Source organism: Paracoccidioides lutzii (genome assembly GCF_000150705.2).
Source record: "Paracoccidioides lutzii Pb01 unplaced genomic scaffold supercont2.3, whole genome shotgun sequence".
Classification (NCBI taxonomy): Eukaryota; Fungi; Ascomycota; class Eurotiomycetes; order Onygenales; family Ajellomycetaceae; genus Paracoccidioides; species Paracoccidioides lutzii.
This window is the reverse complement of record NW_015440949.1, coordinates 632,137-646,683: the sequence shown is the minus strand read 5'-3', so window position 1 is coordinate 646,683 and position 14,547 is coordinate 632,137. Positions and strand designations below refer to the sequence as shown.

General features: G+C 50.3%; 4 protein-coding genes across 4 annotated transcripts in view; 1 reads left to right on the top strand and 3 right to left on the bottom strand.

The window, feature by feature from the left end:
• Window positions 1–424: 424 nt before the first annotated feature.
• PAAG_01514 (hypothetical protein) lies at window positions 425–1,987 on the bottom strand (the record flags this gene model as incomplete). The annotated part of the gene is made up of 1 exon (XM_002796460.1): window positions 425–1,987. One exon carries the CDS (start codon window positions 1,985–1,987, stop codon window positions 425–427), a length of 1,563 nt encoding a protein of 520 aa, XP_002796506.1.
• Window positions 1,988–2,547: 560 nt separating this feature from the next.
• PAAG_01513 (cortical actin cytoskeleton protein asp1) lies at window positions 2,548–7,867 on the bottom strand (the record flags this gene model as incomplete). The annotated part of the gene is made up of 7 exons (XM_015844367.1): window positions 2,548–2,656; window positions 2,737–4,195; window positions 4,290–6,259; window positions 6,344–6,365; window positions 6,445–6,591; window positions 6,702–7,754; window positions 7,840–7,867. The coding sequence occupies 7 exons, from the start codon at window positions 7,865–7,867 to the stop codon at window positions 2,548–2,550; spliced, it is 4,788 nt and encodes a 1,595-aa protein (XP_015701275.1).
• A 794-nt stretch (window positions 7,868–8,661) lies between these two features.
• On the top strand, window positions 8,662–13,866 carry PAAG_11290 (hypothetical protein; the record flags this gene model as incomplete). Its single annotated transcript, XM_015846964.1, has 7 exons — window positions 8,662–8,793; window positions 8,882–10,462; window positions 10,537–10,836; window positions 10,944–11,603; window positions 11,716–12,338; window positions 12,692–12,848; window positions 13,042–13,866. The coding sequence occupies 7 exons, from the start codon at window positions 8,662–8,664 to the stop codon at window positions 13,864–13,866; spliced, it is 4,278 nt and encodes a 1,425-aa protein (XP_015703386.1).
• A 346-nt stretch (window positions 13,867–14,212) lies between these two features.
• PAAG_11289 (hypothetical protein) overlaps window positions 14,213–14,547 on the bottom strand; it is a gene marked incomplete at both ends in the record, with an annotated part of 2,311 nt that continues 1,976 nt past the window's right edge. Inside the window, one exon of the mRNA XM_015846963.1 lies at window positions 14,213–14,515. Coding sequence (XP_015703385.1) covers window positions 14,213–14,515 — 303 coding nt within the window. The remainder of the gene's footprint in view (window positions 14,516–14,547) is intronic.

The following is a 14,547-nucleotide window of genomic DNA, read 5'->3' as shown; positions in this document are numbered from 1 at the left end:
TTCCATCCACCCACTCAGCGTCTAACATCCCCAAGTTATTTTTCGCAGTCTTGGATCATCCCATAGAACACGAATATCTGTCAAAAAATATTATTTCTATTTATTTGCTTGGTATGACCAACACGTTTCCTACTACACACGATGATAAGTCCTTCAAGTCTAGCTAGCAATCATCTATCCATCATCCCCTTGCTGTAATACTTGCAATGCACACAACTAGGCAGGCACCACGTCTATACACACACATTAAGTGATTCTATGAAACTCTGTATAGTGATTGATCGATCCATGCTACACTCTATTCGATGCACCACAAAACTCTCTAACGTTGAATTCTAAACCCCTACTAACATCCAAACCATCATATACCAACCGGGGCTATAACCTTCTCCCATGTTGCCCTCCGTTCTCCATCCCCTCGACCTCAACCCCTTTCTCCGTCCCCATTCCCAACCGGCACAACCAACCTCACCACTTCCCTCCCCCCCCCCTTTTTGACCTCCACCCACCCCCCGTCCTCCACAACCACAATTGTCCCATCAACACAAACCCTCCTCCACCTCTCCTCCCTCTCCCCCTCACAGAAATCAACCCTCACCCCTTCAACCTCCTCATAACCCACAACATCCCTTTTCTCCACCACATGCCTTCCCCCCTGAGCCGCCAGCTGCATGATCTCCATAATCTCCTCCGACCTCAGCGGCCCGAAATACACAAATCGTAGCCTCCCATCCAGCGGCCTGGATTCAGGCGATATCGTAAAGCCCTCTTCTAGCGTCGAGCACAACGTGGCAAGTACATACATATGTTCCGTTTGCTTCAGTGGGCGGCGCGTCTGGAGCACCTCCCCTTTTCCCTTTGTAGTGGGGGTAACCGTAACCTGCCCCTTATAAACATGCGCCGGACTCCCATCGGACGGGAACAGCAATTCCTTTGCTGCCATATGAAACCTCTCACGCCCGAAACGGCGGTACTCAGCTGTATCGCTATCCGCAACGAGCGACGCATGCATGCCCCAACTGAACACAACAACACCGAAGATTTCCAGCCCCTTACCGCCCTCACCTCCACCTCCACCCCTATCCCCAGTCCCACAGATAGGCTCTCTCCCCCTCCCCTCATCCGTCACATACCTCGCCCCCTCCGAAAACCCCACCCGAAACATCGGCAGCCCCTTCGCAACCCCTCCCACTAACACCCTCAGCCCCCCCGTCGCATCCCGCCCAGAAATAATCTCCGCGGAATTAGCCGTGGCATTCCCCGTCCCCATCGGCACCAGACACACAACCGGACACCTGAACACATCACTGCTACTACACTCCGACAAGAGCACTTTGATAACATCAACTAAACCCCCATCCCCCGCCAGGAGGATGATGGTCTGCTCAATCCCTAGCCGGGCGCGGGGGAGAAAGATGCACTGGGCGAGCTGGGTGATTGTCTGCGGTGACTGGGTGAGATGGGTGGAGTAGTCATTGTGTTCGGTGAGGTTGAGAAATGCTAAGAGGGGCTTTAGGGCTGTGGCGTAGAAGGAGGAGGCGCGCTGGGTGCCTGATTTCGTGGAAATGATGATATGTAAGTTGGGTTCATTGGCGGTGGTGGTGGTGGTGGTGGTGGTGGAGGATTTGGCAGGGTAGAGATGGTGATGTGGCTTATGCCGATGAGGCGGCGGCGGCTTGAAGATAAATTTACTGAGGGGCGCGGGGCATTCGCCAGCCGACTCGAATCTTTTTAATAAATACTGCTGTTCTCGCTGCTCGTCGAGCGCAGAAGAGGAGGGAGGGGAAATGGAATCTTCCAGCCAGATATAAGATAGTAATTTCTTGTTCTCAGGACAGGGGACAATTGCAACAATCTGACTCCTCTGAACCGTGTGTTCTTTGCCGGACGACCCCTCTCCGGTCCATGTAAGGCTCTCTGAGGAGCTGTCGTAGGAAACACTGCTGAGTTCCACGAGTCCTATGGAGGGGATGGACGTTGGTCCCATTTTTAAAATCAGGCACGTATTTTAGCCCATCAATGAGGAAAGTTAATACAAAGGGTCCAAGATTCGCATAGGTACAGATAACGCATATCCCAGCGGAGGGGGAATACGTAGATCCTGGAAGTCCGAGTGTTTCGAACGAATGATTCCATTCAGCTTATCAACCAATCTGACAACTTGGTATGAAAATACATATATTCATCTACGGTTTTTGCCGCTCTCAAACAAAATCCGCTTCTCAATCCTGTCTATTCCATCTATGTATGTATGTACTTCCTGCGTCTCCCCAAAAATAACCTTTCCGCAGAATATCCATCCAAATGAAATACATCCGTCTCCCATACCACACCGTCCTCTTTAAAAGTGGAAAAGACAAAAAATCTATTTAAAGCCCATATAATACAAACAAGGCACAAAATATAAGCAAAAAGAGCTAAAAATTATATATATATATATATATATTTTAAATAAATAAATTAAATAAATTAAAAAAAAAGGGGGGGTTGTTCATCATCAACCCGACCTGCTGAACACCTAACTGTAAAAATCCACATCTTCATACTTCACTTCTGAACCACCTCCCCTGCCGCTGCCTTCACTGCATCATCAACCTTCGCCGCAGCATGCTTATCGCTGAGATTCACTGCAATGAACGACTTGGGCAATTTGACCCTATACAGTATACAACGCACCCCGTTAGGCCAATATTCATAACCAGCCCAAAAAAAAAAAAAAAAAAAAAAAACACTTACGTGTCAAACTTCGCCTTCAACGTTTCAATAACCTCCTTCCAATCCTGATGCGCTGTCAAACTCCTCCGCGGCGCACACCCAATCGCATGCCGCGAATCCAGCTGCACATCCAACGGATCAAACGTGTGACAACCAGGACTAATCGAGATACGAATCGAATACGAAAACGTCGCCGCCTCGCTGTCCCACGCCTCGTAGAGCTCAAAGCATATCTGCGACAGATAGTCTAGTTCGGGAATGGCGCGGCGGGCGATCTTGGTCTGTATACCACCCTCCAAGATGCAGTTGAGAAGTGTATAGATGTGCGATTCCTTCGTGAAGTAGAAAAATGATTTGGCGTCTGGAGATGCTTGGACTTCTTCGAGGTCCATGACTATTTCTCGGAGGAGGGGGAGGGAGGTTAAGAGGCCTATTTCTAGCTTCTCGTCGTCGTCTATTCCGTATTCTTGCGGCGTGACGAAGTCGAAGAGCACCTTGGCGAATTTGTAGAGTTGGCGGAGTCTGGAGAGGCGTTTGTCTAACTTGGCTTTCGTCTGGTTTGAACCACCGTAAAGTTTGAAATAGGAATCGTAAGAATCCTCCAGTGGACCCATCGGTTGCATTAGAGAGAGGTCAGCAACAGATCTCCTTTTAAGCCCCAGACGCTGGACGAAGGTATTGTTGTTCTTATCCTCGGCTTTCTCTTTTTCCTTTTCCGCCGCAGAAACCTCCCCTCCACCTCCACCTTCTTGCCCAGACGGAGACAACCTCTGTCCCCTTACGGCACCTAACTCCCCCTTCTCCGAACTAGCAGACCGAGACTTCGCATCCGTGCCCAAACTCATCTGCTTCCCAGCCTCACCTGTCTGCAGCATACTCTCCGGAGGCAAAAAGACCCACTCCAAAAACGGCCGATTATGCAATGCATCGAACTTCATACTATCATACAACTCCGAAAGTTTCCCCGGGTCAACCTTCTCCGTATCGCAGAACTCAGCAAATAGTTTCTCCCATCTCTCCTTGAACAGCTGCGGATCTTCGCCCGCGCACCAGCGTCCCTGAATGGATGAGAGAGTAGGTGCCGGTGTGTCCTGGTCTGTCTTTCCTTGAATATCAATGGCATTTGCAGTCGTCGTCGTCGTAGTGGTGGTGGTGGTGGTGATGGTGGTGGTAGTAGCTGGAGAAACTGAAGCATCACCCCGTTCCAGTCGCGCGAAGTTATACCTCATAACTGTTCGATGGAACTTCATCAGCTCAACAACAGTCGACAAGACGATCGAAGGTTCCGGGAAATTTTCCTTCGGCCACGCAAACTGCGGCGGCGCCGAATTTCCCTCCCTCAAAAGCAATTTAAGCTTCTTCTTCACCTTATCCATAACATCCTTAGCAGCATTGGAATCATCCAACAAATCCTTTCGAACTTGTACGAAATCCTCAGGCACATCCTTCTGATCCAGGAACGCGGAGGCGAATATTTGGGCTAATAGAATCGAATAGAAAACAAAGACAGCTCAGTATAAAAATAGAGCTAGACAAAATGGGAAACCAAATCAAACAGCAACGGCGGAACTTACCACTGGTACTAACCCTCCTCTCTGAACTTGTGAAAATGCTCACATCATTCAGTGCCTCTTTATTCATCAACTTCAAATCATCGCGCATATTAAGCCCGACATCTTGTGACTGGTATCGCGCAGCATGTGTCGGTTCACCACCCCATTTAATCACCAGTTGAAGCTTATCGAGAATCAGATCATTCTCCACCGCTGAAAATCGCGAAAAGGTAGGACTCGATAGGGAGTTGCTCCACGTTTGCGATCGAGAGAGAAATGGCTCTTGATTTTCATCTTCCGTTTCCCCAGCAGCTTCGGCACCTCCCTCTCGAGTTACTTCTCTAGATACATTGAAACTCATAGAGTTTTCGGAAGCCGAACTTAGCGGGTTACCAGAGGGAGCCGCAAGCCGATCCCGCATCTCATCCGGATATCTCTGCCTAAACATCGGCTTGATCTGAACTTTAGTCCCCGGCCATTTCCCCTTATGCTGCAGGGACGTCTGAAGAAGCTTCAATTTCTCCATATCCTCAATCCCCTGCTCCATCGCAATCATGACAGCATCTGAAACGCAGCGCAGCGCCATCTCACCTTTGATGACAACTTCTTCCTGATGTCCCCTAAGCAGGTCGATGAAAGGTTGTGTATGGAAAGTAAACTTGAATTTCTGTTTTGGGGTGCGATCGGCATGGCGGATTACAGCTACCATTCCCTTTAGTTTCCAGGAATGTTTCGATGCTGGAGGAGGAGCAACAACGGTATCTGTCGAAGAAGTCACTGCTGAACCGGCACTATCGCTCGTGTTAACGGTGCAACGCCTGTCAGTCTTGATAGGTACGCCCTTCAAGTTGGAAGCCAAGACACTCGCATCCGAACTGGGAGTTGGGAAGGATGTCGTCGCGGAAGCCAAATCCCTGGAGACAGTTGGATGTGTCTTCTGATTGTATATTGGGTTCTGCATTCTCGTCATGCTGGGTGACTTGAGAAGGGACTTGAGAGCTTGTCTGTGGGAACCGCCATTGTTCTTGCGTCCGGTGGGCAGTTCACCATTCGGGTGAGTTTCAACAAGTAGATGGTCAATTTTCTTCCCTTCCCTTCGCAGTCTGTGGTTGATAAACATCTCACGCAGGATTTTGGCACATTTGTCGTAATAGTCATTGTTGTCTTTAACAAAGCTCCACCCGTTGACGTCGATGACATAAGATTTGTCTCCAACACGAAGCATATCAAAGCCACAAATCCGTTGTCCAAATCCGTTAGATATCTTGGTGGCTATGGTGGCTTCTTCCTTGCTGAGTTTGGTAATATATCTTATCTCCTTGCCATGTGTGTTGCGGCGGACGAGGCCATCAACCACAGGAGACTTGCGAGTTTCAGCATGGCAAAAGTCAGGTCCTACTGTGTAAGCTTTGACATCCTCAGCATTATCAACTCTTAGGAATTGCTCGTAGAGGTAACTTCCATCCTTTTCAAGAATAGATCTAGGTATGGTGAGATCCGGATCGTATTCTGAACTCTTATTGCCAATTTTCCGGAAGAGTCGACGACCGCCACCGCCATAGTGGTCATCATTGGGGAAATAGATGTGGATATTATGATCTTCCCCATTGACGGGCTTTTCGATAAATGGTTTTCTGAAAGACTTGCCGTCGACGATGAGGGTTTCTCCGTCCTCCGACAGGGTCACGGACTGAGTTTTCGGGCTGCCACCTCCAGTTCCATCATCGGGTCCATCCAATTTTACACCAGTAAGATCGTAAATGTGTTGGGCAAGCTTTTTGGACTCGACTCTTGGACCGCCATCTCTGTTGACTTCGAATCGTTTCGGGGTAGGGATACCCATCTGGTCCAGGATACGAAGACATAGGCGTCTATCCCATAGCACTTTTTGCATTGGCAGGTCATTGATACAAAAGGGTTTCCTCAGCTTGGCATACGCGATGGCCTTGTCTAAGGGGAATCCATCGGAGAAGAAGGCAATTAAGAAATCGCTATATAACATTAGCATGATCTCGATATTTTTCGTGTAACAAGCAATTTCAATGTCAAAGTCAAGAAGAGTGGGGTATTCGTACCACACCGGCCAATTTTCGACAGCTGCAGAAGTAAATATTAGTGTCTTGTTTAGATGAGAGAGGAAGAGAGGCGTGGAATATGGTAATATGGATTTGCCTACCCTCATCAAGGATAACCTTGTCACCGAAAACGATAACCTCAAAGTCCCCCTTTGACTGCAACCTGGTAAGGATATTCTGGCTCGGTTTGCTGCGAGCCTTGACATCCAAAGCGCAGACGCCGATTTTCCCGATGAGAGGTACCTTGGCTGGAATTTTGAACTGTATTGTCAGTTTTCTCGATGCCTGCTTAAGATATATATAACAAACTACGTCATGATCATGATTGAGGGGAGATGTTCCTGTTTGTGCTACGTACGTTCCGCTTCACTCGCACTGCTTGCCGCAGTGCTCCCGCTAAATCTCCTTGGCGTTCGACTGGAGGATCTCGCCGGGCGGACTACCCAGTTTGAAGTGGAACGTCCATCTGTGGCTGCTGCCGTAGTTGTAGTTGAATCGGCACGGAGATTGGGGAACGGGCCCGATGTAGAGATAGTGGAAAATGTAGAATCTGCTGCTGTTGCTGTTGCTGTTGCTGTTGCTGCTGCTGTTGATGGTGATGATGATGGGAGAGATGATTCAATGGCATTGTTATTGGTATTGTTGCATTGTTGGTTTGGGTTTGAAGAGGGGTTGCTCCTGGCACCATCGGGATTGTCCATGCTGTTGCTGTTGCTGTTGCTGTTGCAGCCCTTTATGGAACCTGCGAGGGATGAGGCGCAGGTGCCTGTGCCTGGTACGCGGTCACTGGTGGCAGAGTAGATGGTTGAGCCTAGGGAGTAGAGGGAGGAGAAAGACACGCAGTGGGAGGAAGGGATTGCAGTAGAAGCAGTAGTTGTTGTACCGGGAGATGGAGTTGTAGGAGATGTATAAGATGTAGCAGACGTAGTTGTAGCTGTAGCAGTTGTAGTGTCTCCTCCTCCTCCTCCTCCTCCTCCTCCTCCGTCAGTAGTGGGCATGCTCATGCTCATGCTCCCGCTCCCGTTCCCGTTCCCCGTGGCAGGTTCGGGGGAGGCACCAGCAGCTGCCAGCCCCGAGGGAGAACCCGCAGCCAGGCCTTGTCTGTTGTGTACTGCTGCTGTAGACTGTGCCGTAGCAGGCTGCCTCTCCTTCTCCTTCTCCTTGTCCGAGTGTCCCCTGCCCGTGTCGCCAGCGTTACTGCTGCCAAACACCGCAGACCCAGCGCTCAACTGAAGAGACTCCTCCTGTTGCTGGAGCTGGAGCTGTTGTTGTGTCTGCGACTTCTCCTTAGCCAATAGTGATCCTCCTTCCACCGCTTTCTCTCCACTTCCCTTGTCCTTCTGCGTCTCGTCCATTGTATGTGGGTCGATTGACTTGAGCCACCTGGCAACAGCAGCAGCAGCAGCAGTGCCTATACGTTGTAATGTATAGTCGTCAAGAGAACATACACACACTTTTATCCCATCAACAACCGATTAGTTATTATTATGTCGCACCACTGCTGTCTCCAGATAACGGTTCCATCCGGATTGCTGTCGGCGACGAGGGGTAGGGTAGGAGGGTACGTGGATCGGTGCTGTTTGCTATCTGTTGTCCGCTGTCCGCTGTCCGCCGTATGCAGCATGCAGTATGCTGTACGTGGTTGATTTGGGAATGTAGATATCGACACTCGTCAGATTGTCCTGTTATGAGTGCCGTGGATTCGCCACCAAGAAAGGGTTCAATGGCAAGATCTTACTAAGTTATAACTTATAGATATTGAATTGGAGGCGAAACGCAGACGCTATATATATATGTACAGAGATGAGGATAAAGTTTATGTCCCCTATGCAGGTGTTCAAAGCATCTGAATTGAAAATAAAATGAGCGACAAAGTGTTATTTGTCAGTTGTGTGCATAACTAACTTGTTAACTATTTGTATTTCTTGGGTCAATTGATTGGCCCTAAGATGTTCTTCGGGCGTTCTTCATCCAATATCATCAGCCTGACCAAAGACTGGGCAAAAGTGAAAAAATATCCCAACCTAAATTTCTCCCCGAACAAAAATATATAGAGAGCAAGAAAAGAAAGAAAAGAAATTCAACCATAAAAAACACAAAATAATATCACCCCAGCCGACAGCCCAGCCTGGGAATCTCAAGCGACTCGTCTCGCCTCGTCTGGTCTAGTCTAATCTGATAGGCTGAGGGTGGAAATCCAAAGCTGATGTCTGGGTAAATAGATTTCATCTATTCAACTACCAACCCCGTTCCATACGAAGTCGAATACATATATATATATCCCATGCCATCCTACAACATCTGAATATAATATCACCATGCCCTTGATCGACAGCGAGGCCTTTGGCTTCCCCGTCGCAAAGAGACAAAAAGTCTCCCCGGGCCAACAGCTCGTGTCAGCCAAAGAGCCTCACCCTCCTCCAAGCTCCAGGATATTCTCGCCCTTCAGAGTAAGTCCATCAAGTCCATGATTTCAATTGTGCGAATATATCTATGCTTATATACATCAGAAAATGGAGTATTAATTGCAATGAACAGACTCTAGGCCTCGTCTCCCCCACAAATGTCCCCTTCACCTCCATTCCCTTAGGCAAAACAACCTTCCAAATCACCACCTCCATCGGCAGGTCGCTGCAGACCTACGACCTTCGTCGTGGCCTGAGTTTGATATTCCTCACACGCCCACAGACACCAGCTGCTATCACCGCGATATGCGCATGGAAGGATAAGATACTCGGTGCATGGGGTGGATCGCTACCCAACGAGCCATCGGGGGTATGGCTATTTAAGCGCGGGAAGAAAGTTGGAGAATTGGCCTGTCCCGCCATCACTGGAAATGGAAAGGGAATCGAACCCGTTGAGCAGCTGCTGGTGTTCGGATCGTGGATCGTGGGCTGCTGTGCCAGTTCTATACGTATATGGAAGTCCACCACCTTCGAGCACTACACAACCCTCACCCCTCCAGCTGCCAGAACCCCATCCTCAGGCCCTCGCACCCTCACCGGCCGCATCTGCACTATGCCCACATATCTCAACAAGATCTTCGCCGGCCGCAGCGACGGCAGCGTCGACATCTGGAACCTCAGCACAGGAAAACTAATCTACACCATTCTCCCAACGACCCCGAACGCAGGGGCCGTAACAGCCCTAGAGCCCACGCCGGCCCTCTCCCTCCTCGCAATCGCCTACTCCAGCGGAGCCCTAGTCATCCATAATGTCCGCACGGACCAGCCAATCTTACACCTCCGCTCCAAATTGACAGGGAGTTCCGTTACGGACATCTCACCGATAACCAGCATAAGCTTCCGCACCGACGACCTGGGCGCAGGCAACGACGGACGAAAAGCAGGCGTCATGGCCACCGCAACCGCGGACAGCGGCGATATTACCATGTGGGACTTAAACGATGGCGGACGCATCACCGGCGTTCTACGCGATGCACACGAATCCCCCTCATCCTCAGCTGGATCCAGCGACAGAGGTCAACCCTCTCAGGCCGGCATTAGCAAGATTCAATTCCTGCCCGCCCAGCCTGTCCTCCTCTCCACAGGAACCGACAACTCTCTCCGCTCCTGGATCTTCGACCAGACCCCCTTCTCCCCGATTCCGCGCCCCTTACATTCTCGCGCTGGCCACGCAGCTCCAATAACAACCCTAACCTTCCTCCCTGCCGCCTCTGACGACTCCGACACTGTGGGCAAATGGCTCCTCAGTTCCAGCCGGGATCGGAGTCTGTGGGCACTGAGTCTACGGAAGGATTCGCAGAATGTCGAGTTGTCGCAGGGGAATGTTGGGGTGCGGAAGAAGAGGAGGGTGACGGCGGCTGCGGCTGCGGCTGCGGGTGTAGTTAGTAGGGAGGAGTTTAAGACGCTGGAGATTACCTGTTTGGCATGTTCGTTGAATAGAGATGGGGGAATGGGGACGGGGGGTGCGGCGGGGGCTGGTAGTGGGCCGATATGGGCAAATCCCAAAGGGGGCAGTACTGAGGGGACGGGTTTGACGGGGTGGGAGAGTGTGGTTACGGGGCATCGGGGGGATGGGGTTGCGAGGACGTGGTTTTGGGGCAGGAAGAAGGCCGGGAGGTGGACGTTTGCGACAGGGGATGGGGGGGAGGTTAAGGTTTGCATTTTACTCTTTCTTAAAAAACAGCTACGCATTGACGTGTGATTATGATGCTAACTTTTCGACAAAAGAGCGTCGCAGTTTCTCCATGCGGTACTTTTGCGCTGGTTGGTTCCGCTGGTGGATCGATTGACATGTACAATCTACAGTCTGGGATGCACAGACAGTCGTTCCCGGCGCGGGTAACGCCAGCACAAGCTAGGAAGCTCAAGATGCTCCAATTGGATGGAATGGAAGAGTTGGGGACTGGCAAGAGCCAAAATAGGGGTTTCCAAATGGGCGAGGGCAAACATACCAGCGCTGTTACGGGGTTAATGGTTGATGCGCTGAATACGACTGTGATTAGCTGCGGGCTCGATGGCATAGTAAAGGTTTGTTTATACACTTCAATTCATTACACTGCACACACCACCACCCTTACCCTTTCTCTATCTACATCAACATTTTTCTCAATTTCTAATAAACCAACCGGTCACAGTTCTGGAACTTCACCACCGGCCACCTCCAACACGAACTAAACTGGCATCCAATGTGCTCCATCACCGGCCTCCGCCACAACATATCCTCCGACCTCGTCGCCCTAAGCTGCGACGACCTCTCTATCCGCATCATAGACATCGAAACCCGCAAAGTCGTCCGCGAACTATGGGGTTGCACAGGGCAAATAAACGACTTCTGCCTCTCCAACGATGGCCGCTGGGTCATCGCCGCGTCCATGGACTCGGTCATTCGCGTCTGGGATCTGCCGACGGGACACCTTATTGACGCCTTCCGCATGGAGAATACATGTACGGCTCTCGCGTTATCTGTGACAGGAGATTTTTTGGCGACGGCGCATGCGGATGGGGTCGGGGTTAATGTGTGGAATAATCGAAGTTTGTTTGTGGGGGTGCCTACGAAGCATATTGGGGAAGAGGAGGAGAGGCTTGTGGAGGCTATGGAGCCGACGGCGAGTGGGGAAGGGGGAGAGGCGATTTTGGAAGCGGCATTTGAAGAGGTGGATGGGAATGGGGGGAGTGGGGAAGGTGGAGAGGGGATACAAGTGTTGGGAATGGAGCAGTTGAGTCGTGATATGGTGACGCTTAGTGTTGTGCCGAAGAGCAAGTGGCAAACGCTTTTGCATCTTGATGTGATTAAGGTGAGAGCCTTCTCCCCTCTTCGTTCTTTTTTTCTTTTTTCTCTTTTTTTCTTTTGTTTCTTTTCATGTTGACTCTCGAGCGAGAGGGAAAACTAAATCTATCCATTTACAGGAACGCAACAAGCCCAAAGATCCCCCCAAGATCCCACAGAAAGCTCCCTTCTTCCTACCTTCCACGGTAGCAAATGAAAACGCAGACTCCACCTCATCACTCCTCCCCGCAACACAAGAAGATAGCCATAAGCCCAAAAAACCCACCGCCGCCGAACGCTCCCGCATTTCCAAACTCCAACTCCAGCGCACCACCAATACCAACGGAGCCAACACTTCTACAATCTCCCAATTCACCACCCTCCTCCACACATGCAGTGAAACAGCCAACTACGACTCATTCATCGAGTACCTCAAATCCCTCTCACCAGCCAAAGCCGATTTGGAAATCCGCTCGCTGGACCCTGGTCTTCTGAGCGGGAAGGGATGTAATGAGTTGATTGAGTTTGTGTCAGCGTTGACGGCGCGGTTGAGGACGAGGAGGGATTTTGAGCTTGTGAATGCGTGGATGGCGGTGTTTTTGAGGGTGCATGGGGATGTAATTGGGGAGAGTAGGGATGGGGATGGTGCTGACGGTGCTGGTGATAGCGAGGCGGAGGCAACTCGGGCAACATTGCGGGAGGCGTTAAGGGAGTGGAAGATTGAGCAGGAGCGGGAGGGGAAGCGGCTGGCGGAGTTGGTAGGGTATTGTAGGGGTATTGTTGGGTTTTTGAGGTCTGGGCGGTAGAATGGATGGTGAAGGAGTGAATATAGCAGTGTAACAGTCTTATTATGTATGTATGGGTCTCGTCTCTAGTCTGCTGCTATGAAAGACTGGACAATGGTTTCCGCGAAGTCGAGTAGAGTCGCTGGAGAGGGGTTATAAATGTCGAAGTAGAAGGTAGAGAGATAGAAGGTTGTATTGTAGTTGTATTTTTTTTTTTTTTTTTTTTTTTTTTTTTTTTTTTTAGGGGCATGGAGTATACTAACGGAATTTAAATTTCTATTGCACAATCCACCTATATTTATCTTTATCTACATATTTTAATACTCCGTAGATCTATAGCAAACACATCTCTATTCTCCAGGGAGCGGAAATTTGAGGCTGATACCGCCAAGCGCGGCTATGATGCGGCTATTCCCAAATCGCTTAACCTTGATAAGATGCACTATGGGAAACTTGGGAATCGTCAGCCCTCTTTTAATTGTCGACAGGTATGTAACATATTCACATCCGCATATATCCACACTATTATACATAGTGCATAATACATAAACATTTTACATATATACCCCTCCCATGCCTCCACCCTGAAGTTTACTGCCAGTCAGGTACCACTATCCACCTGCCAGCTGTTACCAATCAATCAGTTACGAACCATCCGCCTCGCTCACACACCCTCAGTAGTCAAGGCGCAGCCTCATATCAACCCACCGACCCTTTCCACTCACAATGCGCTGGTTCCTAATCCTCATAATAATCCTCTTCCTCCTTCTCCTCGCCTACATATCCTGGATCGCCTTCACCCACTACCGCGCCCACCGCGCCGGCCTCCCCCCACCCCCTCTAAAATCCTACATTCCTTTCACATCCTCCTCCAGCCATTACAGAGACAGCAGCTACCCGACCCCGCGCAGTGCCGGGATCGCAGGCTGGGTTAAAGATCGATGGGCTGCGTTGCGCAATCGGAGGACGGCTAGGGGTGCGTATGAAGAGCCGCTTCATCCTGGGATTTCGCGGGGGAGGGATAGGACTGGTGGTGGTACTGAGTATGGGGGTGGGTATGCGCATGATGAGATTTGGGATTCGAGGATGGGGAACGGTGGGTATTATGAGGAGCAGGAGTTGGGGCTTGCAAGGCCTGGAGCTGGGGGTGCTGGAGTGGGAGTGGGAGTGGGAGCGGCCAGTGGACCGTATGATGAGGGTGTGGCGGCGTATCATGGAGCGGGATCCAGAGTACTGCCTAATATTAGCACGACGGCGATTGATTTGCAGGCTGATGAGCGCGAGCAGGAGGTTGAGAGGGGGAGAAGCCGGAGTCGGGAGGCAAGGGTTGCGGACAAGGATCCATTTGGGGATGAGGCGGAGCCAAGTCATTTGAAAGATGTCAGTCCACGGCCGGTGATGGAGGGTGATCTGGCTGGTGGTGATGGTAAGGCGGGAGCAGGTGGCTCTCCTTCGGGGCGGGATTCGTCAACAGATCGTAAAAGTGCATTTAGGGAGGATTTATGAGCGTTACGATCCCTTCTTGGTTAGGGGCTTTTGTCTATGGTGGCTTTCCTCCCTATTTTTAGATGACATGCTTTTATTTTTTATGATTGAAATGTGATGTCAGTATCGGATGCCCCTTTTGCCTTTTATGTTGTCTATTGAGAAGCCCGTTGTATGGACCATCGAACGATTTCCCCCGTTTTCATTTTTAACATTGACTTCTTGCCCCCTTTGTGGTACAGCGAGAATATGAGAGCTATTGTTTATGACATCTATCAATGATAGTGGGTATCTTGGGTAGGTATATTGGACAGGCGTTAGTTCATGTCAAACACTTCAATCATCTGATCATATACATGATACGAGCTCAATCCCCGACCTGTCTGAGGATATCATACAAATTCGTAGTTGGCTTCGGATTACTCCCCTTTCTCCTCGTCGTCAATGTTTTGGCCGTCTCTTCCAAACCAGCATCGCTCGTCGTCCTCTTTCCTTTCTTGCTCGGCGCTTTGGTCACTGCCACCCCCCATGCTTTTTCCTCCTTAGCCATCGAGAGGTCACCCTGTCCATTAGGAGACACCCTCAGGCCTTCCAACCCCTCAACTGACTCCCCATCCAGCTCCTCTTCCCATTCCTCTACATTGAGAAGCGAAAACAACCCCTCAACCACCTTTTGAACGGTGTCCACATCCCCGCAAAACT